The sequence below is a fragment of the Falco cherrug genome, chromosome 3, assembly GCF_023634085.1.
Source record: "Falco cherrug isolate bFalChe1 chromosome 3, bFalChe1.pri, whole genome shotgun sequence".
NCBI lineage: Eukaryota > Metazoa > Chordata > Aves > Falconiformes > Falconidae > Falco > Falco cherrug.
The window spans coordinates 82,753,639-82,778,639 of record NC_073699.1 but is presented as its reverse complement, the minus strand read 5'-3'; the positions used below and the strand labels follow the sequence as shown (position 1 = coordinate 82,778,639).

The 25,001-nt window shown below is 38.3% G+C and overlaps 1 protein-coding gene across 2 annotated transcripts in view; it reads right to left on the bottom strand.

The window, feature by feature from the left end:
• The window catches only part of ADCY2 (adenylate cyclase 2), a 225,060-nt gene that overhangs the window by 156,461 nt on the left and 43,598 nt on the right, over window positions 1-25,001 (bottom strand). For both annotated transcript variants that reach the window (XM_055705834.1, XM_055705833.1), the window contains exon 3: window positions 3,073-3,234. In XM_055705834.1, the coding sequence (XP_055561809.1) occupies window positions 3,073-3,234 (162 nt within the window). The remainder of the gene's footprint in view (window positions 1-3,072; window positions 3,235-25,001) is intronic.

The following is a 25,001-nucleotide window of genomic DNA, read 5'->3' as shown; positions in this document are numbered from 1 at the left end:
ATTTCTCGTTGTCCTACTGTGTTTTGATTGGGAATAAATTAAACTAACTTTCCCAAGTCAAGTTGGTTTTGCTCATAACAGTAATTGGTGAGTGATCTCACCCTGCCTTTACCTCGACCCACAAGCGTTTTGTTGTATTTTGTCTCCCCTGCCCAGCTGAGGAGGGGAGTGACAGTGCAGCTTTGGTGGGCACCCAGCGTCCAGCCAGGGTCAACCCACTGCAATAAGCAAATGCCTCTGAACATCAATTTTTCTCTACCAATAGACTGAAGGTATGATTAACTTCCAAAATACTATGGGATGCCAACCAGAGTTACTGGAAGATGCTGAAAAATTGCAGAGGGTCCAGCAGAGGGCTACCAAAAGCATCATCAGGCAGAACTTGACACAAGAAGACTGAAAGAATGGCGTTTGTTCAGTCAAGAGAACAGAAAGCTCAAAGATTTAATCTAGGTCTTCCAATACATAGGAAGCAGTTATAAAGGAGATGTGGGTACTCTCTACAGAAGACTATTTTCTATATATACAGGATACGTATGCTATAATACCTGATGTTTACCTGCAGGTAGTTTTGTTACACCACTGTCTTTCTGCTTCTTAAGTGCATATTACTGGTTCCCTATCTGTCCTCTAGAAAAAAATTCCATGCCAGAAGGAAATAGACTGTTCATTGCTAACACTGTATGCATTTTTTCTGCTTTGTTGAAGCAGTAGCCCTGAAATCAAAATAATCAAATTTTGTCAAAGACAAGCGTAGCTCCACAAGCCAGATTTACTCTACTTAGCCCTGAACGTGCTTCTGTAAGCTTTAAAATTTCAGTCTACTATCAGTTCACCATCTCTGGGCTTTAGTGTCCAAGCTCTGCAAAGCAGCTTGAGTCCAGATCTCAGCAATATGTATATATATTCTTTTTTTTTTTTTTTTTTTTCCCCCAAAAAACCCCATTCAGCACCATGGTTCTTTTAAACAACTATACCCCAGCTTTTTGATTTGTTGCTGTTAATTACACACACTTATCCTATACCAACTTGAGGTATATCACTGACAAATGTTATTTCTCTTTTTAGTGTAATCAGTATCTCTGATCTAATCCTTTATTTGTGGTCTCAATTTTCAGAAGCAAAGAACACAAAAACATTTTTTTGCTTACACTCCAAAGTATAAACAATAGTAATCTAAAAGTGTACAGAGGGCAAATGGACTGTGAGAGTGGCATTTAGTCCCTTCCACACTTTCATAAGAACGCAGTGCACTCAGTACCTTCAGTAACTGCCAAACTATTCAGAACATTTAACACATCTTACAAAGAAAGAAAAGAAAATTAGTAACATACTGGAAATCAAATACTCTTAACAAATGTACAAATTGCTCGAAGACTTCCACTCTGAATGAAACAGGAAGTCACAGATCAGGTGAAAGACACTAATTGTACATCACAGCCCATGATTCCTTTCTTTTGATTCTGGAGACATGATATGGTTAAAAATATAACACATTCTGAAAGCACTGGTTTAGATATAACAAATTTTAATGGTCTAGAAAGATAGCCAGGAAAAATGAAATGATTCTGCAAACAGCAGCTCCAACCCAAAATGCTTTTAGGAAAGGAGTGGCAAACATTAATACCGTTTTAGCAGTATATCTATACCCAGATTAAAAGCCATAAGTTGACAGAAAACCAAGAATAACAGTGTCCCTGATTTATTACACTACAATTATCAATAACTGTATTACTGAATTACTAAAATACTACATTGACTGCAGATGATCACAGTCCTTGCTTAACATACAGCACAACTTGGCAACTTCGGCAAAAAATATGCAACTAACCCAAATCAGCAAGAGAAAAGCAAACCCGCTTATCTCATTATTTAGAATGTCTAAACAAAACTAAATATTGGAACGTATTTTGTTTGTGACCTTCATTTTCAGTATCTCATATAACACAAATCTGCAGCCGTATCTGGAAATGAAATGTATTTTCCTGAACAACGTACAGGGCATGACTTCTGTAAAATCACTGCAATTTCAAAGTTATTGAGACACAATATTTTTCAAAATAAAGCTCAAGTAAGTTAAAAGGTAAGTAGAAATTATTCGCTTCATTCTTCATGCTATTCACAATAAATACCATGATGTCTATCTTTCTTATTCTACTGGTATGTTTATAAGAATGCTTACTCTTAAGCTTCAGTATCATTTTGATGCAAAAGTTAAAATACTTCTGTTTACCTAAAATGACTTAACTATATAAAAAAAAAAGATGTATTTTCTTTTCAAAATAAAACTATCTTTTCCTTAAAAATACAGATTTCTGTCAATGATAGCTGGAATCTTCACAGTACTACAACAAAACCTGTAGTTTTACACCAATTAAAAGATCTTCTGCAAAACAGTAAGGAAAAACAACTCCTAGTACTTGGATTTTTAAAAATTATTGATCTGCAGTATGTCAAGTAGTAAAGTACCAGAGCTGAGTTACGAGCCAAGACTCAACTTCAGACACAGATGGGTTTCCTAAATGTCATGGAGTCTGGAACCAGCCAGTCCCCTTCAGTCAGTGGCCCCAAGCAGGAAGACGCTGTAAATTTCTTACAAATGGCTGAGAATTACAGGACAAGCCCTACAGCAGACTTGGAGAGGGCAATGTCTTCACAACAGATCTTTAACCCAGCAGACATTAGGGTATTCAAAGGAACAATGCTTTTTTGAGTCAAGGATAACACTGATATCTGGAAAAAAATCCTTGGTCTTGGAAGTTGGGCTTTAATGAGGTGAGCAGTATGGTTTACATACCAGAGTGGTAACGAATCTAACACAGTACGGCTGCATCACACAATTTTTCAAGCATTGTGGTAAGTGCTACGTTGCTACAGATTCCACCAGTTAACATGCAATTCAGCAAGACATAACATTACTGATGCCTCATTATTAGAATGTGACTACCTGTGAATTAAGTCTGTAGCAATTCAGAAATAAACTTATACTCCCCAGCACCCACTGAGGCACTCCTGGCTCATTTACCAGGCTATTAAGTGCACAATTAATCATTAATTCCACAAAGCACCTACCTGCCAAACCAAGTGTTCCTTTACAACAGCTGTACCTGATAGACAGACGCTCAGCACAATCGTATGAGATGCAGAGGTCAAGACGCTGGCAACTATAGCATCCCTCATGTTGAAGGGCAGCATGGTATACACCACAAAAATAATGAACAAGAAAAATGACACCTGTGCAAGACAGCAAGACAAAAAAAGCAGCATGTTAATTTCACTTTGGAATAACATTTAAAAAGTAGTATTTAATAATGAACCATCTTCAGCATAAAGCTACACATCAGTTTTTTACAGGAAAGTTACTGCTAACCACTGCAGAAAATTGATTTAGGAAGAACTCATTTTAAAAAGTGTCAGAAACTTTACATTATATTTTATTTAAGATGTGAAGTTTTAAGATACTAAATCATAGCTCAAGAATTACATGATACTCCATTTTTTTCAAATTTAACTTAAAATTTATCTTCAAATTTTTGTTTTATTAACACCCTGTTTACAGTTAGAATTATAGTTCTTTTGGGACTGGTGGTTTCTGATTCTGAGCTGCATTACAAAACAATTTGCCAAACCCCTTCACAGGGCCTAAATTTCAGTACAGAGAGATTTCATTCATCCTGATGCACTAAAAATTCACAATTTAATATAACACAACATTATGCAAAAAAGCCCAAGTTCAGCCAAGCATTTTGGTTTAATAAGGTTATACTTTATGTGTATCTATGTGATATAAGTCAAATTCCATTAAAACACTGTATTTTAAGCTAATATATTTATCTGAGCATGAAAGACAACTTCAGACAATCAAAGTCCATAAGCAGGATTAACAGTTAGCTTCTTCTAAAGGGTACTAGCATCCACACTAACTTTTTGGGACAAACTCTCCAAATGCACAACCCAGCCTGTAACAGCAAAAGGGACTCCTTCACTATACATAAAAAAAGATCATATATTTGATGGTATGCATATGTGCCAAACTCCACCACACATATGAGAAAATGTAACTAGATTTTGGACACAGATTTAGCACACATAAATAGGCAGGCAATTCTGAATATGTGTCATATTACATATATTTATATCCCTATGTAAGCCTTTCCATCAGTTTAGTTGACTTACAAGCTTATCAACCATCTAACGGTTGTACACACACAGTATTTAACTCAGAACATTCCCAAGCAGGTGTGAAGAAATAATAATTTTGGTGCTCATTTCCCTTATTGTCAGTTTTTCTTCACATTTACATGGTGATGATTCCATAGTCAAAACTGAACCCTAATGTATGTGTACCTAAAAGACAGTGGTGGTACTCTTCTCCACCATGGAGACAGGATTTGATGGAAGAGGAAGTCCACCTCTGTCTTCCACTCAACTTTCTCTGATTCCACCATTAAGATTAACCCAGCTCCTCCCTGATCACTCATAATCTTTCTGATGCTGCCCATCTGTCCCATATGCTCAAGAATAAAAAACTTCTATAGCATGAAATGAAATGGAACTGCAAAGGACACGAGAGATAATAAGAAAATAAAGTAACAAAAAGGCAAAGGGAAAACTTTGTTTCTCTACCCTTCCAAACTACCAGCACAAGGAAACAGAAGTGTTTCCTACCTGTTTAGTTTCAGTGCTCCCTAAAAGTTTTAACTGTGATCAGGTGTTAGTAAAACCAACAGCAAAGAAAAGGGGGTACAAATTTGGTCTAGATAAGAGAAGTATGATGATATTTATTTACTTACTTATTTATTTATTTTCTATCTATCTATTTATTTATTTATCTATTTATTTATAATATGCATTTATATATTTTTTTATATTTATATTTATACATATTTAAGTATGTTGTTTTCAAATTGTCCTGGCTGGGTAATAATCAACTGTGATACTGCAAGAATTAAAATTAAATAATAGTCTCAAAACTTGGGAAAGATGTAGAAAGTTCTGGCAGGCTAGAGAAAGGCAATAGAGCACGTGTCTTTGAAAGGCTGGGAAAAAGTCTAAGGAATTAAGAATTGGTCAGCTTAGCTTCAATTCCTGGAGTAATAACAGATCAAATAATAAAGCAATTCATAATCAAGGGTTCTAAAAGTTAAGAAAAAATGCAAGTAACAGCCAGTAAGATTTTGCTAAGAAATCATATTAAAGCAATCTCATCTTCCTCTGTCATGACAACAGACGTCAGGGTAGGAGGAAAACCTGAATGATCAGTTAAGCAGTAACAAGGGATGTGAAAGGTCCGCTGATACAGGCATAAGACAAATGGATGCCAGAGGCAAAATACCTTACCAGCATGTAAGACCAGCTGCCTAAGACTTGTTTCCAGTTAAAAAATAGTTTGAATAAAAATCCTGGACTTTAGTCCTGGAAGAAGGATTTCAAATGTCTCTAATCCCAGTGACTTTTCATGAGAACAAGGTTTTGTTGTTTCTAAGTTTAGCTTTCTAATTGACTAGAGGGAAGATGACATTTACATATTTGTGAGAATTTTATAATTTGAAAATAAAAAATTATCCTTCTCTAACTGTCTTGGTTTCAAAAAATAGAACTTGCATATTTTCTGTATTTGAATATGGTTTGCCTTTACAGCCAGATGAAATGATCCACCCCACTTGTGAGGTACGTGCTAGGTACTTACTAAAACTCATTAGTGGATATAAGATATATTATGATGCTGTTGCTTTTCAGCTTTGACATAAAATAGCCTACTAAGCACATTAAAAACTATTTTGGTATCAGCTCCACACTTGTTATACGGCTGTAAACAAGTATCCTTTCTTTAAGTTACCCTACTACTCCCCTTGGTCAAAACAAATGGATAATTTCAACCTTCCACAACTACAATCAAAGAGAGTTTTTAGAAGTTTCAACCCCTCTTGACATTACACATTCAGACCTCAAATTCTCCGTTACTCACCGTCAAACAGGCTGAGTTTTACTGGAACTGTATTAAAGAACACTTCATAACAAATTGACTGTCAGCTCTTATATTTGCATCTTGAAATTTGAGTCTGAGAATGCTGCTGCAAAGCAGGAGAGCTATCAGTCATGCTAAGACAGAAACTCATCCAAAATGCATGTAGGAATGGCTTCTGTCAATAGTTCTTGATTCTTGCCCACAGTCATCGTGTTTTATTTCCAGCAATGGCCTAATGACCCAAGGAGCTGAGAGCTCTGTTTATCACAGAGGTTCCTATTTTATTTCACCATGGCTCAGGAATATTCTCCCCAAGTACCCTGAAACAAGATGCTACTACCTTTCATCTTGATAGCAGAGATGCATAGTATCTACCGCTTGGGACCTTCCAACATATTTCAGAATATCGCTGTATTTAAGTTTGATGCTGTAGAAGTTGATACTCAAAGGCTCCTAAGTAGGGTGGCTCTTCAGGTACAAAGAGGAGACAGGCCCCCTGGACTGAATCACAGTCTGCAGAATGGACAGCGGCCCTTGACCCTTTTCATTATCTTTTTGTAAGAATTAGCAGAAAATTGCTGATACAAAAGTTAAAAAGCAATGACATCAAGTTCTGAAGGACCTCACTATCCCATTGCAAGAGTTGCTAATGCATGTCACTGCATGTCTGCACTTGGTGTGCGTACCCATCAGTAAACACAGTATTAATTTTCAGTGCACTATTTTTATTAATTTTCAGTGCACTATTTTTGATACTACTAAAAGCAGCCTGTTCCACCGAAGTGTGCCATAACCACAAAGCTCATCGCTGTTTTGAAACTGTGTTGGAAGCAATCTTTGATGTGAGTCATCACTATGACTGCCTAGTTGAAGCATGCTTCGTGTCCTGATCTGAACTTAGATTGCTTTAGGAATTTGGTACTCAGAGACTTTCATCATGAGCTTGTGTTATACATACCTTGGAGAAGGGGAGCATTTGGGCGCTGATGGCATACATCATAGCACGTAGCATTCAATTTTGGTTAACACTGGTGTAACATCTTACAGTATGTAGCTTTCCTGCTTTGATGGAGGGGTATCCAGGACTCATGCCCATCATTCTTAACTACCAGAGCTTAGCAAACTCTGAGTGTATTTGCTGCTCTCTGTATCTCTTCTCCCACACTTCAGTACTGCCACATTTTCATCTACTACATAAGCAGTTCTTTTCCATAGTGATTTAAAAGATGATGAGCTTCCATAGTGTGGCTGTCTAGATGGGTATGTAACAAGACTATTTTTCTGCAAATTTACTGTAGTGATACCATTAGAGAGGCTCAGACACCAAATGGTATGATGACATCATGGTGTGGGATATCACTGATGATCACAAATGCTCATTCTTTTGAAAGAACACAACATAAACCACTAGGTAAGCATCTTTATGCATCTTGAAAAATGGAAAGATTTTGGTAAATCAAGCCCATTCTGAGTATTTTTTGTGTTGGCATTTTTCTCCCAACACCTCCAGATGTATGTTGGCCACTCCAGCCTCTAACCTATACTAGTGACTGTCATCTAGGAGAACTGGTATGACATTGGCAACCCTTGATGGTCCACAGACATTGCTTTGGAAAGGTCACTGGTTTGGGCTGTGATGCACAAACTGCAGTGGACCAAATCCATTTTTGGAGCCCGTGGATCCAACCTGTTCTCAGAAACTTTGTCTCCCTGGTGACACCAGTTTCTACTGAGTGGCATCATCTTAACTCTGAAGGGTATGTGGAGTAGAAAGTTTCACATATTTTACACATTAAAGTTGTCCTTCCTAGCGCATAGGGGGCCACAGGGGATGTTGCTTTTGATGCCGAGAGCAACTATACAAAAATACACTGATCATTCATTTTGTATGAATTATGTTCCAACAATGACTCACAATTTCCCAGCTATACAGCCTTTTTAAGATTGTGTTAAATGGCTAATCGTAACTGGCTTGACATATGTAAAATTCACTCAATTTAATGTTACTCTGACCAGAACCTCCCCTTCAGGAATATGACATCTTGGCACTGAAGCATGCATGCAAATCTAAAAGGGCTGTTTCAGCATGAGCTAGGGGAAAGCACTGCTTTGGACACAGGCAATACTAACGAGGCTACAGCTAATAAAGTGTCTGTAGTTATTTGGGACAACTTCTTATGCACAAGTGTAATGACAGTAAAATTCTTGGGAAGATAGTACTACCTTTTCACTGTGTAACCAGAAAAGACCCTGTTCCCATATTTAAACTGTTAGACTACAGATATTCATACTAAGTAGGTCAGCCAACTCCAGGATCACTTTCATAGGTTTTTCAAGGTCAGCTTCCTCCTTACTGTGTAAAGGGAGTAAAGATAGATCAGGTAATTAAACAATTTTCCCTTGGAGACACCTGGATTACAGCTACTGATTTCAAAAGTTGCCTGTATAAATAACATCACATAAGAAGACACTCTAATTCTTCTAAATGAATGGCTATGTTTCATAATAATTGGCAGGACCTACTAATCTTACCAAATAGTTACAGATGCTATATTCATGATTTAACAAAGTAACAAAAAAAAAATTAAGGTGTAAGAAGGGTATTTATACAAGCTATATACTGTGTTAAAACTTTGTGTAAGCAGAGTAAATGTTGCAAGTATGTAGAGGTCTTTGCCATTCTACTACTGAATTCTAGACCTCAAATCTTCAGACTCAGACTTCTAAAAGCAGGTAATGTTAAAGGAGCAAAACAAGCTACTCACATAAAGCAAAAATATGAAGAGTATTAAAATCAACTTTGTTCTGAGTCATCTATAAAAAGGCTTAAATTATGAAAGCACTGGATAAGGTAAAGGTGGAATTGTTGTTCACTAAACCCTGCAACACTAGAACAAAAGGGCACTCAATGAAAATAGTAGAAGATTGATTTAAACCAGATGAAAAGGAAGTAGATCTTTACCTAGCAGATAGTGAACTCCTTGAACTTGCTGCCACAGGAGGTCATAATGTGCCAGCAGGTTCAAAAAGAGATCAGTCAAAATTCATGGACACATTGTCCATAAACAAATAACAAAAAGACAGGGTAGGGATGTTCACTCTGATACCACTAACGCAACTGTGGAGGCTGGCAAGGTATGAAGGGAACAGACCACAAAAACTGATCAAGCTTGTGTGCTGCCTTTTAATAGCAGCTTCTCTTAACATTTTTGGAGACAGAACATTGTGCTAGATGGATTGTGGTCTGAACCTGAAGGAAGTTTCTTGTGTTCTTGTGCTAAGAGTCAAACATACTTTGAAGAACAGAAAAAGAAGAAAAAAAGAAGAGAGGAGCAGAGCAGAGAGAAGAGGGAGAGGGGAGGAGATATTATTACTTCACACATTTTTACCAAACATATTTTTTAATTTTCTAATAATTATCATTGAAGTAGTAAACAACCCTGTAAATCATGTATTGTTCTTCATTATGGAGAACCTCAAACTAATAATCCCTTTCTTTTGTGCAGAGGTCTAGGTTTAAATGTCACCAGGAAACAACTAGTCATTACAGCCTCTGCCAAAAAATTAACTACAGCCATTAGCAAAATAGCACAGAATAAAAACAAGTTGACTGCAGGAAAATGGATATTTTTAAATAGCTGTGCAATAAGGAACCTTCCAACATGTGGCTGAAGTCACAGATTAATATGACATTAAGATGAAAGACCCCAGAAAAGGAAGGAAAATTCACATTTGAAATAATAAAGATATAATCTGATTGCATGCTGTCTACTACGTGATTGCTATGTCACATAATCTTTTATTTCACTGAATGGGATCAGTGAGAGGGATATGGGATCTGGAAGGAGTGACTCAAGGACCATCAGCAGTGACCTAATGATCCACAAGAATTTTTGATCCTTCCTGCTACAGAAGAGGGGACCAAAGCATCCCCAAAGAGGGGGTGTTACCATCATCACTAGCAGCTTTGAGATTGTTCCTGAACACACTCGGAAAAGAAAGAATTTGTTGCACCCTGTAACTCCCATTTGTACTATCATTCTATTGCTCACTTGATTCTCCTCCGTCCACTATGTCTTGTCGCCCTTGTTTCAATCACAGTCTAGTCTAATTAGTCAAGCAGACAGATTTTTTCTGTTACAATGCTGGTAGATCCCTGCAAGCAGAAAGAAAACTTCATAAAGCACTATAAAGCCCAACAATAGTATGTGTTTGCAGTGATTTGAGTCTCCAACTGGATCAGATGACTATAAGCTATGCTTTCATTTTTTTTTCAGTGAAAAGACAAGTGAAAAGCATCTGAGAGAGAAAATACATCGTTCATCCTTGTTATTCTTCCCTCCTGTGTTTTGACCAGATCAGAAACCTACAACAGCAGGAATAATTCCTGATCATCACAGCTAGAATTTTCTCAAAAAGGGACAGTTGGTACCCTCTGTAATGTTGCCTTAATAATTTTTTTTTTTTTTATTATTTTTTTTTTAACCTAAGGCCAGTGAGAAAAGGATTAGAGCATGTTGTTAAAGTCAAAACCTTGTCTTCCCATGCCACCATGAAAGTAAAACCAGATATATACCACACAACTCTAAAATAAAACACAATTCTGAAGTCAATTGCAGTTAAATTAGTGCATTTTAAAGGTGGAAAATCAAAAGAGAGCCAAATGATTATATGGGATATGTAAACAGACTGAAGTCCAAAGCAATAAAAAATACTTTCATTTACACTCCTAAGGAGGTAATTCTACAGCACTCAAGCACTTTTGCCTCAGATTTAAAAGGAGTGTAATAAGAACATACATTGAAAACATTTTTAAAGTTGCCCTAAGAATGAAGAAGCATACATAACTGGGAAAGAAACATAAATTGCATAAAAATCTAACCTGGCTAGAAAGGATGTGAAAGTCCATGTTAAAATATGACTGCTTGCACAAGAACAGAAAATATGAGCAATGACAGCAGTTAGTTTAAATCAGAAATCAAATTAACTAGTAAGGGCAGAAAATGAATACACTACATTTCAGGAGATCCAAGGAGGTTCTTCTGCATGTTAGGTATGAAAGAAGTCTAACAGTGAATTTTATCAACCATTATAAGGAATGTAAAACTGTTAATTACAATAAAGGAAAAGCAGAACCATCAAATAAAAATGTCCGTTCCCTATTAATGGAAAAACTAAATAATATATTTACATTGATGCTAAAGAGTAATTGTGGTACAGTTTTCTGTTCCAAAATATTAGCTCACAAATATATAAAGCCACAGACATTAGCACTGAGACATTTTTAAACAGCAGGTCCAATGAACTGTGCCTAAGCATCTTATAAGAGTTCGGGATTAGGTATGTTGATTTTCAATACCTCCCAAACACCAGGCCAGTTCCAGAGAACTTGAGGTAAATTGGATTAGTAAAAGGTAAAAATAGGAAGTGAAAAACAGCAAATAAACGGTCACCTTTTACACTGAAGGGACTGCTGGAGGACTCAGAGAATTTATTCGGTGTCTTCCTAAAGGTTTAGTAAAAAGGAGCAGAATAATGACGTGGCAATGTTTGATGGGTTTTTAATATTATTCAGGGTATTCAAAAGCAACAACACCTGGGAAAAGTTGAAGAGGTGCCTCACGCTACCGTGACTGGGCCATAAAATAGCAGATGAAATCCAGCATGATAAATGCAAAATAGCAGGCATGGGGAAAACAACTTTAACTGAACTCTTAAAAAATCAGGCTTTATCTTAGTTACTAAAACCTCAGAAAAAGATACAGGAGTCACTGTGAGCAGGTCTTTGAAAAAGCAAATGATAGCAGTAGTTGAAAAGGCAAATAAAAGGGGAGCATTTATTAGGAAAAGAATAGAGAATCAAGCATCACGATGCCATTGTATGAATCCATGGTGCGCATATTTCTTGAATACCTCATGCTATTCTTCTCTTGCCATCTTGGAAAAAAATCCAAAGAACAAATCCCTGTGTTGGTAACATTCTGCCTCATCCTCCTCTTCTCCAGGCCGAATGGTCCCAGTTCTTTCACCCTGTTTTCAAATGAAAGATGTTCCAGTCTCTCAGGTATCTTTGTGGCTCTTCACCAAACTCGTTCCGGTACATTCATATTTCTCTTGTACTGGGGAGACCAGGACCAGACCCAGTACTCCAGATCTGGCATCACCAGTGCTGAGTAGTGGGAAGGGATTGCCTCCCTTGACTTGCTGACTTGGCTCTTCCTAACATAGCCCAGGGCATGATCACATGACCAAGTCCAGCAAAGTACCACCAAAAACCCTGAGGTAGCCCTGACAGACATATGCCTCTGACATACGGAACCACGAGAACTTTGCAACCATCACAGTAGCCTTAACACATTGAGAAGCCCTGGAGATCTTCTGTGTTTGTCTTTATGAGAACCTACCAAGAGTGGTGCTTGAAAGTGAAGAAGGGAAAAGGAGGGGTCAAGGTGCAAAGCAAAAACGTAATGCAGCTCAGTAGAGCAACTGCACCTCTGTGTTCTGAGATGCACAAGATGTTTCAGAGAGCAAGTACCCAGGGTATGGTACCCAGTAACCCAGCAACTTCCCAGGGAAAGAGGGCATGCCTCTTCCTGACCTTACCTACTATCAAGCAGGAGTATGCAGATGATAACACTGAGAAGAGCAGTCACTCCTCCTAGAGAGCAAGAAGCCTCCTTTTCTTGAGAGGTGCAAGGGTCAGCAAAGGACAACACACCCTGGGGAGCTGACATTTGCTGTGGCAGGTGTCAAAATGAGGGGAAAATAAACAGAAAGGTGATAAAGGGTCACAACTGGGGTATATCTGGTAGAAATAATAGTGAAGAGCTTGAACAAAAGAAACTTGGATTTCATTTGCACAGATCAATAGTTCATGGATCAACAGTGTCATTTTAACAGCTCAAGGCAGAATCTGCTGCAAAGGAAAGATGTGGTATATTGAAATGACTGTGCAGTATGACTCCACTTCCAGAAACCTGATAACCTGAATGGATGGTTGTTTTGCAAATTCTGTTTTTTTCCTAAGCATATATTTTTGGGCAAACCAAAGAAGAAACACAACAAGTTGCCAAGGAAAGGAGCCCCTCAATGGCTGCCATGAAATACTGTGACTGTGCACAGAGTGGTAATAGCACAATCTTAATAGAAAGGAAGGAAAAAGATTTCTTCTTGAGGAGAGCTGCCAAAATAGGACATACTTCCTTGGAAAATTTTATTAATCATAGAAAAAACACATCTAGAAGTCTATGATGTGAGAAAAATGGACAAAACCACGTTAAGTTAATCTGAGCTTTGACAGAAAAAAACAAGGAAAATTTTATAGCACTTAATTGCCATGAAGCTAAGTCAGGATTTGTAGCACCTACTCAAAAATCGGTGTTATCCCGCTGCAACACCTGCCTTTCCCAAAAGTTTTGAAATCATCTCCAAATACATTCCCAAACACTTTAATTCAAGGTGAGATTACCACTTTGGTTGCCGCACAGTGCCTTTGGGACCTCAGCCTTTCGTATTGCTCAGAGCTTTCTATTTGCAGCCCCAGCTGTTACGCCCATGGGCCTGCACATGCAAACTCAAACAGTGTTGCTGTAGTGGGTTCTTGTGGGAAAGGATTGCCACTGGCGTGGGCATCACCTCTTTTTTCCCCCTTTTCCCCCTCTTCAGTTGTGAGTTTTAGTTTATATTAGAGGACCCAATAACAAGCATGCAGAGAGCTTAAGAGCAGAGCAGCGTGCAGCACCTGCCCCTGACATAAGCATGCTCCAGTCAGCACTAACGGCACCATGTTCAGGAGCAATCATCTGGGAGTCTGAGCAGGTCCTGAAGAAAACCATATAGTCACTATGGGAAAAATATTGCAGGGAGAACCACCCACTGCACTGGAGAGGACACACAGGGAAGGATGCTCGTCTGGGGTCCCCCTCATGTTTCTCCTCCCATCTGGCCACTGGGAAGAGTTTGTCCTTTCCCTTTTCTCTCTCTCTCCCATTTTGCTTGTGTTTCTTCAGCACTACAGTCAATGCATGCCATCAGCTACAAACCCTTTACACAACAAATCTTATACATGTGAACTAAGATTCAAGGTTTCAAAGACAGATAAAGTTCAAATTCCTTCATATAATGGGCAAAAGTCTTGAATTAATTTATTGGCGTCTACAAAACTGTATGTGCTTGTATACAGTGATGAGTTAATTAAAAGAAAAGCTTTAAACAGAGAATTATAACATAAAAAACTGAAAATGTATATTTTTTTCTTATAATAGGAAATAACATTTGTATTATCAATAATGATGTTCAATTTTGCAAGTGAACAGAACAAGGCAATTCCCCCATCGTGAGAGGAATACTTTTCACCTCTTTTTTGACATACCCAGTCCCATAACACTGTTGAAGCCAGACTCCCAAATCCAGTCAAGTTCCTGACCTTAGTAGATACAACTGGAAGAAAATAACTGCCAAAATTAGAAGTCACAAAGTGTTAAAAAATAAATGGTCACATTCCACCTAAATTATGCCACAGTCCCACCCAATGGAACTGCACTAGTTTGCTCATGAAAAAATAGCTGGAAAATAGAGGCAAGAAATTCCAGATACTGTGGGGAGTGCAATGACAAAAGAGAAGGGGGAAATACAGAAGTGTTCCTTGCAGTTATTACAACAATACAGTAGCAATCTTCTCTCTTTTTTTGCTATCTGATTGTCCACACACACAGAAATAGATGGAAGCACTGGAAACACACAGACATCCACATTAACAGATACGGCTAAATGCCACCTCCTAATAAACGTTGGCAGATCATACTGTAGAAATCAATGGAAACCATGCATGACTTGTAGAAGAAGAACACAGTCATAAGATGATACTCTCAATACATTTCTGAGAAGACTGGTCACCTACAAATGAGTGCTCTACGTCAAATCAAAGTCACTGCTGACCTCATTTAGTGCTAACAAAATAAATGAAAAAAAGTATGCTGTGCACTTCAGAAGCAGCTGGACTTTACACCACCTCCGTGACAGCTGAAGTGAAAAAGCCTATTCTTGAAGTCAATTCAAAGGCCCAAGCATTTAAGTAAGCCAGAGAAATAAAGTTTAAACTAAACACAGGACCTGCATCCTGCATTTCTTTCCCAGGCAGCTTATCCAGAGGACTAACACACTACCAACAACAGCAAATCTATGCCAACATATATTCTTACAGAAACTAAGCTGCCTCGTTCCTTCTCCCTGAATGAATTCAGCTGCCTGATCAGTGGTACAGAGGAATCTTGCAACACCCAGCATGAAGAAAGCTTCATTCAGGTCAAGGGAAAATGTTTCCTTTGGTTTTCTTTGTGTTTTCTCAAATGGAAAAAAAAAAGAAAAGGAACTACTTGGAAGCACGGGATATATTTTTGCTTCTACCCGTTAGTATGCCAACTGTCTCCCACTATTGCAGTGGCAGGTTAAAAGTCAACCATAGCAAAGTGACTGATTATCACTGTGTCTAATCTAAAACAGTAAACTACAGGTATTAATTCCACTTAAAAGACTGGATAAAGCAAGACTGACAAGTTACAGCTGTGACATACAATGTAAGATTCAAAGACTGAAAAGACTGCACAAGGAGCACGAACTGCCCTGACCAGTGAAGGAGAGCATTTCACCTCACATTAGACTGGCAATTTGTAGGTTAATAATTTAATGCAGCACTGGGTCTTTCAGCAGTCCAGTGAGAGGGGACTTAATAACTATCTCTGCCATCAGGTAGGAACAGCTTTATCCAGTTAAGAAAGAAGAAAAGGATGATTATGTGAATCTAAACAGAACCATAGGCCAGACTGGGTGTAAAGGAAACATACACATCCAGATGAAATTTCTGTTCCATGAATAAAAATGTAGAGTTTGCGTAAGAACAGGTTTCCTGTGCATAAGAACATGATGCCCAGCCACATAATTAGATGGATGCTGCAAACAGCCAGACAGAATGATAAAAGCTTCAGAGTGGATCTAAGGATAACTAAACCAAAGCTGATCTTCCTTTACTTGTCCTATCCCACCACAAACACATTTGCAACTGTGTAGCTTTCTGTTTCCCTATTTTGTAAACAAATTGCTTATTTTACAACTACTTTAACCTGGCATGTGTTACAGGTGATTGGTAGATAACTGGTAAATACTATCTTTGCCAAAGTGGTAATCTTTAAAAATGAGATACTGAATCACACTCTCACAGTGCTCAGTACAATTCCAGAGAATGTAAAAAAAAGTGTCAAGCTAGATAAAATGCCTGGCAACTAGGTCAGGCTGAGTTTGTATGAAAGAGATGTCTTCTGATAATAAGCACAGATCAATGACTTTAGAAGCTCACAAGCAATGGCTTTACCTCCAAGACTCTTCCAGCAAACTTGGAGCATCTATGAAGGTAATTCAGTTTATTTAATCTATTCCCTTGCATCAGGAATCATAACCACATCTGTTTTTTTTTCCATTCATGCTAAGGACATCGATGAAAGCAATATAGCTGCACCAAAATGCCAAGCAAGTGACACAGAAAAACTAACTCATAAACTCGATGTTCAAATCCATTGATAGTTACCGATCTCCAAATTTCACAGATGCTACTATTTTAAAGTGTAACATAACTATGTCAGGAATACGATTTATCAATCAGTAAGCTCTGAGGAGTCACACACAGGTTAGATAAATATCATTATCCTCAGTGACTGAAATAAGCCAGTGTATGCCAGCACACCCTAAAAGCATCTGAAAGAGATATATCAGTACTTACCAAGAAGGGAAAACAGAGAGAAAATCAGATATCACAAGACTTCAGCATTCGCATACTCACACTTCTAAACATTCATAAAAGTACTTCTGAACTCCTATTACAACATCTAATTATACACATCTTACAGACACTGTAATTATTTCACCAATACGCCAGGAGAAATCTGAAGTAGAACTCCACAGCTCTGATATGCAATTTTCTACATTTTGAGATATCAGCAGCAAATCTCAGCATTATTCTGCATCCAGTCTACCTCTGCAAGCAGCTTTTCCTAAAGGAACAGTTCAGCAAAAGCTTTAGCTACAAATGGAAAGAAGTATGAATTAAAGATGATAGGATTAGAACTTCAGGACAGAACAAAAGTGGGGATTTCAGTGGCACCTTTTACAATCATTGCTTCTCTAAAAAACAGCTCTTGCAAGGGACAGGTAGCTACATTTGCAAGACAGGCAATATTTGTCATCACTGTACTGAAGCTGAATAAAAAATAATTTATATATCCCCTCATCTATTTCTGGGTCAAATTATAATTAATCCAATTATTATTTCCTTTGTACCACAGACATAATAATTGTATATATAATGTACATATAAATTGTATATTTATAATTTATACATTTTCAGTATCGATAAAAGCCATACAAATCTTTCTTCTCAAGATCAGGGCATTTTCATTTACCTCTTCCTAAGAGAGAATATGTTCTCTATTATACCCCAACACACAAATTCTTAGGAGCAGGAAAACCCTCCTGGCCCTGGGCACAAAGCCTAACAGTACAATGGCCAGTGATATCACTACAGATGTGTGCAAGGATTTTCCCTCAGATTGCATCCTGGAGATTCACGACCTAAAGGATTAAACTTGCCAATTCCTTTCCCTCCTGTCAATGTTACTGGAATACCTCAGCTTCCCCTTGTTGCAGTGTAAAATTATAGAAACAATGTACTTCTTTTTCAGTAATTTCCTTCCTCTTTTGAAGTATTATCAACATGAGAGATATTTTTTTCTCTGTAAAGATACAAAAACTATGCCCTCCAGAGTCAGTATACCTTTATCAAATATATTAAAAAAAAAAAAAAAAAAAAGAGTCATGTAGCTTGACTCTTATCACAGCATACATCCCGCGGAAAGGGAAAAAAAAAAGGCACTGTTCTGTTGCTGCCACATTCTGACAGATGTTTCCACACTACAAAATGGGGAAAAAAGATACAATTTAATGCAGGTGGCATTGAATAGGACTAGGAAATGTTGAGAATGCAAGAGTTCAAAGTCCCCTTCCATTCTCACATGAAAACTGAAATCTCTCATGCCCTTTGAAACTCTATAGTTTCATATATATGATGGACATTTTAGAGACTATACTTGCCACTTTTTATTCCCTGATTTACTTCTAAACAAACAGTAGAACAGAAAATCTTGTTAAGAAGGGAAAAAGTACAAGCTTAATTCTGTTCTCACTTAACTGGTTGTAAGAAGTTGGTAGCAGGGGAGTTATTTTTTATATACAATAGTATGAGACCAGAATCAAGTTTGAGAAATTAGGAACAGATTTGGATTCAGGCAGTCAAACTAAAATTTCTAAACTTGTTCATTTTTATATTTTATTGATGTTGCATATACTAGTATGCTCATTTAATTCATTTTGGTAGCTGGGCAATAGCTAAAAAAAATCTTGGAAAAATCATAAATAAGATGAAATTGAAGCTAATAGAGGCACATACCCTAAAAACTTTAGTATGCAAATAAATAGAGGAGTACAGGTCAAAACATTTAAGTTAAAATGTTATCAGATGGGAGAAAATTATGTTGCATGTCTAACATGGATGAGAAATCAAGTATGCATTAGCTAAAGTGTAATTTTGTCAACAACGTTTTTCTTTCGCGGTACAGTGTGGCACTTTTTTCTCAAATCCACTTATCTTTCTCCTGTACTTTTAGCTTAGGCCCACAGATTTACTCACACACTTAGGATTAGGCATTGGAATAAATGAAATAGTAAATTGGTTTCTGCAGAACCAATCATTTTCAGCATCCTTGATTTTCTATCTTCCTTCCTCACGCTTCTTCCCTTTTCAGTTTGGAAACACTGAACAAAACTTTAAAGTTTTGCCTAACCAAAATAAGCACGGATGATTCCTTTTGAAGAGACTGAGGAGCATCAGTACCATTTCTCATGTGAAGCCTGGTAGGCAGCCCACAGAGTTGTGCGTGCTTCCAGTGCTCCACCTCGACTGAGGCAAGCTCTGCATTACTCAGGTAACTAATAACATTAAATGATTTCATCTGTCTTGCAACATTCCACATGCTTTGCAGAAAAATATCTTAAAGTTATTTGACAGAGCTCTACATATGCAATTACAAGTGGTCATTTAAAATGGAGAAGAACCGATAGCTCTTAGCAGCTACCTGTGATGGGTTATTAATATCTACTGCCACAGTTCAAAGGTTCAATACATCTGATCCTGCTAGGGATAGACACAGATTCTGAGCAGTAACAAACAGGATTCTCCCTTTTGCAAAGGGCACTAAATAACTATTTTTAGCCTGGGTATGTTATTCTATGTAAAAAGAAGATGTCTCTGCATTTTCAGTGTAAGGGTATGAAGGAATGTGATATTCAGTGTAAAAACACTCCTCTTTATTTCCAAATTCACTACCCTCTATTCCCAAATGCCTGCTAATGTCGTAAAAACAGTTACAGAGACAGACAAGATCCCAAGCCCCTGAAGCAGCCAGGCACCCTCTTCCCAGGTGCTGCCTCTCCTTCATGATTAGCAAGTCTTTGCCTCTGCGACTCACTTTGGATTGGGTTTGGGGGCAGGACTGGGGGTTTTGTTTGACTGGCAGCAGCACAAAAATGGATACTAGAAACAGTTAACTCTGCCTCAAAAACAAAGGGAAACCCCAGAGACCCAAGCCAAGAAGGTGAAATAATTTGCAGAAAAGATGCAGGAAGAAGAAAGCTGGTACTGAGGGATTAGCTGCGATGCTACCAGACTGTGACACAGTAAATACACAGACAAATGACATGCTTTTATTGGCAGTGTGCCTCACCTGAGCTACCTAGGGTTTATAAGCTCTTCTTAACTTTTTGTTGCAGATAAAATGGTCTTGACTTGTGAGATTTTTACTTAACTCATTGCCAGCTAACACCAACTTCTGATCACTGCTTTGGTTATTGGCGAAAAAAAAAGAACATGAACAACTAAGCCAGCACATCTCCAGCATGGGCCACCCATGACCACTGTCCCTTGGAGGTGTCCATGTCACAACGTAGGTCACCTACAGCCACAGTCTCTTCAGAAGGGTGCCCATTTTGTATGGAGTGCCTCCTTCCAGGAGGACACCTCCAGCCACACGTCTCCCTGGCAGCCTCTTCCTCCCCATGTCTCCCCAAGAACATCTCCCTGCCTGCCTCTCCCCCCAGCAGCGGCTGCCACCCCAGAGGTGCTGCATGCTGCTGTGGCTGGCACACAGCAGGGTGCCAACACTGGCTTCAGAGCTGCCTGGAGCCCGCTGTGACCAGCACAGGACACCTTGCAGTCCCCGCTACCAACCCCTGCCACGTACGCACCACACACTTTGCCAAACCACTCTGTTAAGTGGTGTATCTTCTGAGTTTTGGTTATTGTTAGCTTGCTACTTGCGAAAAAAAAAAAAAAAGCATCTTCTGACATTGTTTATATATAATGATTCTCATTTATAAATAATTAAATGTGCAAATACGTATTTACAGGAGTCTATAGCTCTGGTAATGTTTGAACTTATTTCTAAATGAGCTGGTTACAAGTTCTCGAGCACCTTCTCACACAAACCTATCAGTTATACAGCTGTCAGCACTAGGCAGAAGAATTGTTTATTACACAAAAAATGCCATCTCTTTTAAATGTGCTGCAACACATATACCTCTGCACGCACCAGCCGAGTGGAAAAGAAATCTAAACAGGACACAAAGCCTTTCATTAAGGCCAGAAATGGAAAACAAAGAGTGATAATAATTTAATTATGAGGCTAGAAAAAGGTAATAAATACCACTACATATTCATAGTGCTACTTAATTACATAAAAACTATTAAAACCCAGTATTTCAGAATATTCCACTTCCCAACTTTTCAGTGCTTTGTATTGTGGAAACGCTTAAAAATGAACACGTGCTGGGCAGGCATAAGTCTGCACCCAAATCGAGCTCCACCACGGCTCCTGGGCTCTGCATGTATTTGTTTCTTATTCATAACAGAAAGCTCCTCCTGCTGGATCATGAGAGCTAGTCTTGCTCCCAGATGAGCAATTCCATGTTGGAAAACCCATACTACCGATTTACAGAGCAGAAATATGCCTAACTAGGACATCAATATTAAGAGAAGACTAAGCAAAGTTAAGCTAAGCTTTGCTAAGCAAAGTACAGCTGAGTGTATATTCCGCAGTGGCAAGGCCTCACTCATGGAGCTCAGTAATTACAAGTGCTCACTAACGCTGTAGAAACAAACTTAAAGGAATCTGTTTGACTTTTCAAGGTGAAATACTCTATCAGTGAGACCTTGTTTGTCCAGAAACTCTGAAATGAGCCATTAAAACAAGCAAAAGTCAAACTGACTTTCAATTCTTCCTTTTGATCTTAGTAAATAAGGAAATGAATTTCCAAATAAAAATTCCATTGTTTACAAAACTAAGTCCATTTGATTACATCAATAATAAACTAAGAAACTAATTCAAAACTTTGTTGGGTCTTGTTTAATGGCATTGTTCCTTTAAAGGCTTCTCTTGGAGAAACTTAAATCTGCTGCTTTAAGCACTTCTCTTAGATAAATATGTCCACTGTCTTTAGAAATAAAACACTGATATGTCATTAATTCCATCCTCTGGGGAGGTTATGGAAAAATGATAATTAATGTACTGTCAGAAAATGGTTTCAGATTTAAGGTCGTTTCCTTAGCTACCAATTGATGTGTTAGTTATTTTCCTTTTATTAAATGTGTAAATCAATGGTCACTATTTTTTAATGGGGATATTAAATAGCTTTTTGATTTAAACTGCCAACTTTAAATCTGAACCCACATCTCCGCTCAATAATAATAGTCTCTTGAAATGCTAGCCTGTATGTCAAACAAAAGCCTCAAACATAGATGCTGCTTTCACCAAAATAATTCTTCTTTTAATTTTCCCCTATGAAAACTAACTTTTTTTACAAGGACTTTCAAATCATGTAAAATTTGCACTTTAGTCAGTGAATTTTCACTTTATACTCTAACCCTTGAAAACTTGAGGAAAAAATTTGCTTTCATCTCTGAAGAATTAATGTAAGGCAGTAATGTTGGAAAGATAGCAAAAATTCCCTAGGAGCTGTAATACAGCATTTCAGCGTTCTCTCCCTTACACCTTTCTCAATCCTTTTCTCATTTATTTATTTCTTTTTGCGAAGCAAGGATAAACAAAGACACTGCTCTCAGAACACCAGGTCATTTGGCACAATTAAAAGTAGTTCCAGAGAAATATCAGATCACAGTAAGATTAGTTACCAGTAGCACATAATATGGTTTCTTTCCTGTTCTCATTTAAATTGTTTCACAGTAATTTACTTCTTCAAAGGCTTATTTAAGGCAAATGTTCTAGTGTTCTAGTGGTCAAAAATTAGGACTTTAACTGGCTGGTTTTGCTGCTTAACAAAATCCAAACATCTTTTTATCTTTCTTGTCTTTCCCTGGGACCCTATTTACCAGTTGCTCCCAGACAAAAACGGGAACGGTGACAACACTGCTACAGCATTTCTAGTCTATTATGTCTTCTCTCTGACACACTTCCCTGTTCAAAAAAGATAACAAGACTAGATAATACAGAAGCACTACTAAAACCCATGATTGGAGTTGTGCAGAAAAAAAGCCCCCTTCCACACAAACCGCAGAGATAAAGAGCCTTGAAGAGTGAACAGAGAAGAAGCCAGGAGGAAGGGAGCAAAAGGGTCTTGAGGGACACCACTCTGCCTTCTCGAATGCGATCACCTTCATTCTTCAGGAGAAACCAGAGCAGTGGCTTCCCAAACGCTGCCAAGTTAGCGGCGTATTTAAATTGTGGCTGCAGCAGGGTAAAATGCACCTCCCTGAGCCCTCAGTTCTCTTCCATACCATGTCCCCATGCTAACAATATGCAAGGAAAGCTAGTGGACAACCTCACAAAAACAGCCTTTTCAGGGAAATCTTGGGGAAGGGGCAGCAAGAATATTACAGTGTATCTGTATTGTTGAAAGAAGGTACAATGGTCACTGGAGTGAAAAGGATCCTCCGGATGATCTGATTCTTTTCTTATTTACACTGACTCGGTGAATGCTTGAATTATTGACGCTAGCACAGCTACCGTTATCACTGATATGCAAGAAGAATCAAGTTGTGTAAGACTGGTGAAATGCTTTCTTAACATAATTTTCAAGGTATTGCAGTAGCCCTGTACCAAAATATGCTTCCATTTACTATTGCAGTAAAAATGCTCTTCTGTAACAGCAATTTTAACTCATGATGTACATGTTAATGAAATTTTACTGTAATTTTCATCAAAACATGAGTGCTAAGGCATTGCAAAATTCTACTGATGCTTCATTTTCAGATTGCTGTCTTACATATATGTCTTCCAAGACTAAAGAACTAAGATGCGGCATCCAGAGTTATTCATTCTGCCAGCAAGCTCCCTATTAATCTCTGCCATGAACAAATTCATTCCGATGTGAACAGTCCTCTTACTTGAACTCCTGAGACAATGTCTTACCTACAGCTTTTTGCTATGAAGAAAAATTGTGTGTTGATTTACTTGTGAAGTAAAGACAAATCACTAACTACTGTGAAGTTTGGTTAGACGTGCTGCATGCCAACATCTTCTCTTTTTGATGCAGTGCTTTATATTTTGTACCGTTTTATGAAAGATGGAAAAAGGATGAACAGTGCAATGGCATAGTATGGTTGCTCATTCGCAGGGCAGGGTATTAAACAGGGCCTTTCATCCATCCAACAAACAATCTTCCTCATGTGACAGTACGGTCGTGCTAGTATGCTTAGTAAGCCTACCCTTTGAAAAAAGGCCCCTGTAAGAGGATGAAATTTGATTTAGAAGGGAGAACGGTCCCAGTTGTTGGGGAAGTTTTTTGCACATCTTGATTACTTCCCAAATTGTCCTTTCCCAAGCATGTTATTGAAGTGTCCTTGCAACTTCAGGCTCAGAACTGTTCACACACATCTTTCTGCTGCCAAACCAAAGATAATCTTTATCTCCTATTGCTGTACAGCAGGGGTCCTCAAACTGTTTAACCAGGGGGCCAGCATGCAGATGAAGTGGCAGGCAGCCATCTGCGGCTGCTTGGTTTCCCCCCCAACCCCTGGCAGGGGGGTGCGGGGGGTCTGTAAATACCGGGGGCCGGATTGAGGACCCTGGGGGGCCATATCCGGCCCGTGGGCTGTAGTTTGAGGACCCCTGCTGTACAGCTTGCCAAGCAGTAAAAAAACCAACAAAAAACAAACACACAAACAAAAAAAAAACCAAAACAAAAAGAACCAAAAAAACAGAAAACAAAAAAAACCAACCAAATAAAATGGTCAGATTGGTTTTGCCTCAGACAGAAATATACTACTTTCCCCCTGATTTCTAGTTTACTCACATGCAGATCATACCCTGTTTTGTCCTAGCTCTTCTGTCTGCAGTCATCAAAGCCAGAAATTTATTCTTCTTAGGTGAAAGCTACGATTAGCTGATGCTGGAGTCTGTGGCTGTTTTACTGAGAATCCTAAGACCCTAAGACATAAAAATTAAGAATACTTACATTCTCTCCTCTTTCTAAACTTGCCTTTTACTTCCTGTGTTTATTTGCCTTTAGGAAAAAAAAAAAAACAAAAAAAAACCAAAACTGAAAACCACCTTTTTTCCACTTGTCTTTCACCTTCCTCCACAACATTGTGAATATTCCAAAACATGAGGTTTTCTTCCCCTTCCAGTGCTCTCTTCTACTGAGGGAAAGCAGTACTTCCTACTTCTGAAAGTGACTTCTCAGTTTACAATACGAACCCTGAAGACAAAGCTCAAGCAGCCCATCTGAAAAAACAGCTACTGGGTACGCACAACATACACCCATGCGAACGTCGCCATGCTGGGTGGAAAGGCCAGAGCCTTTACACCCTCCCCAGGAAGACAGTTTGGCCAGGATTCAGCTATGGGTATCAGGTCTACAAGGCATACCACAGGGTCAATCAGATACAGTCGCCAAGGCCTAAACATTATAAAGGCTG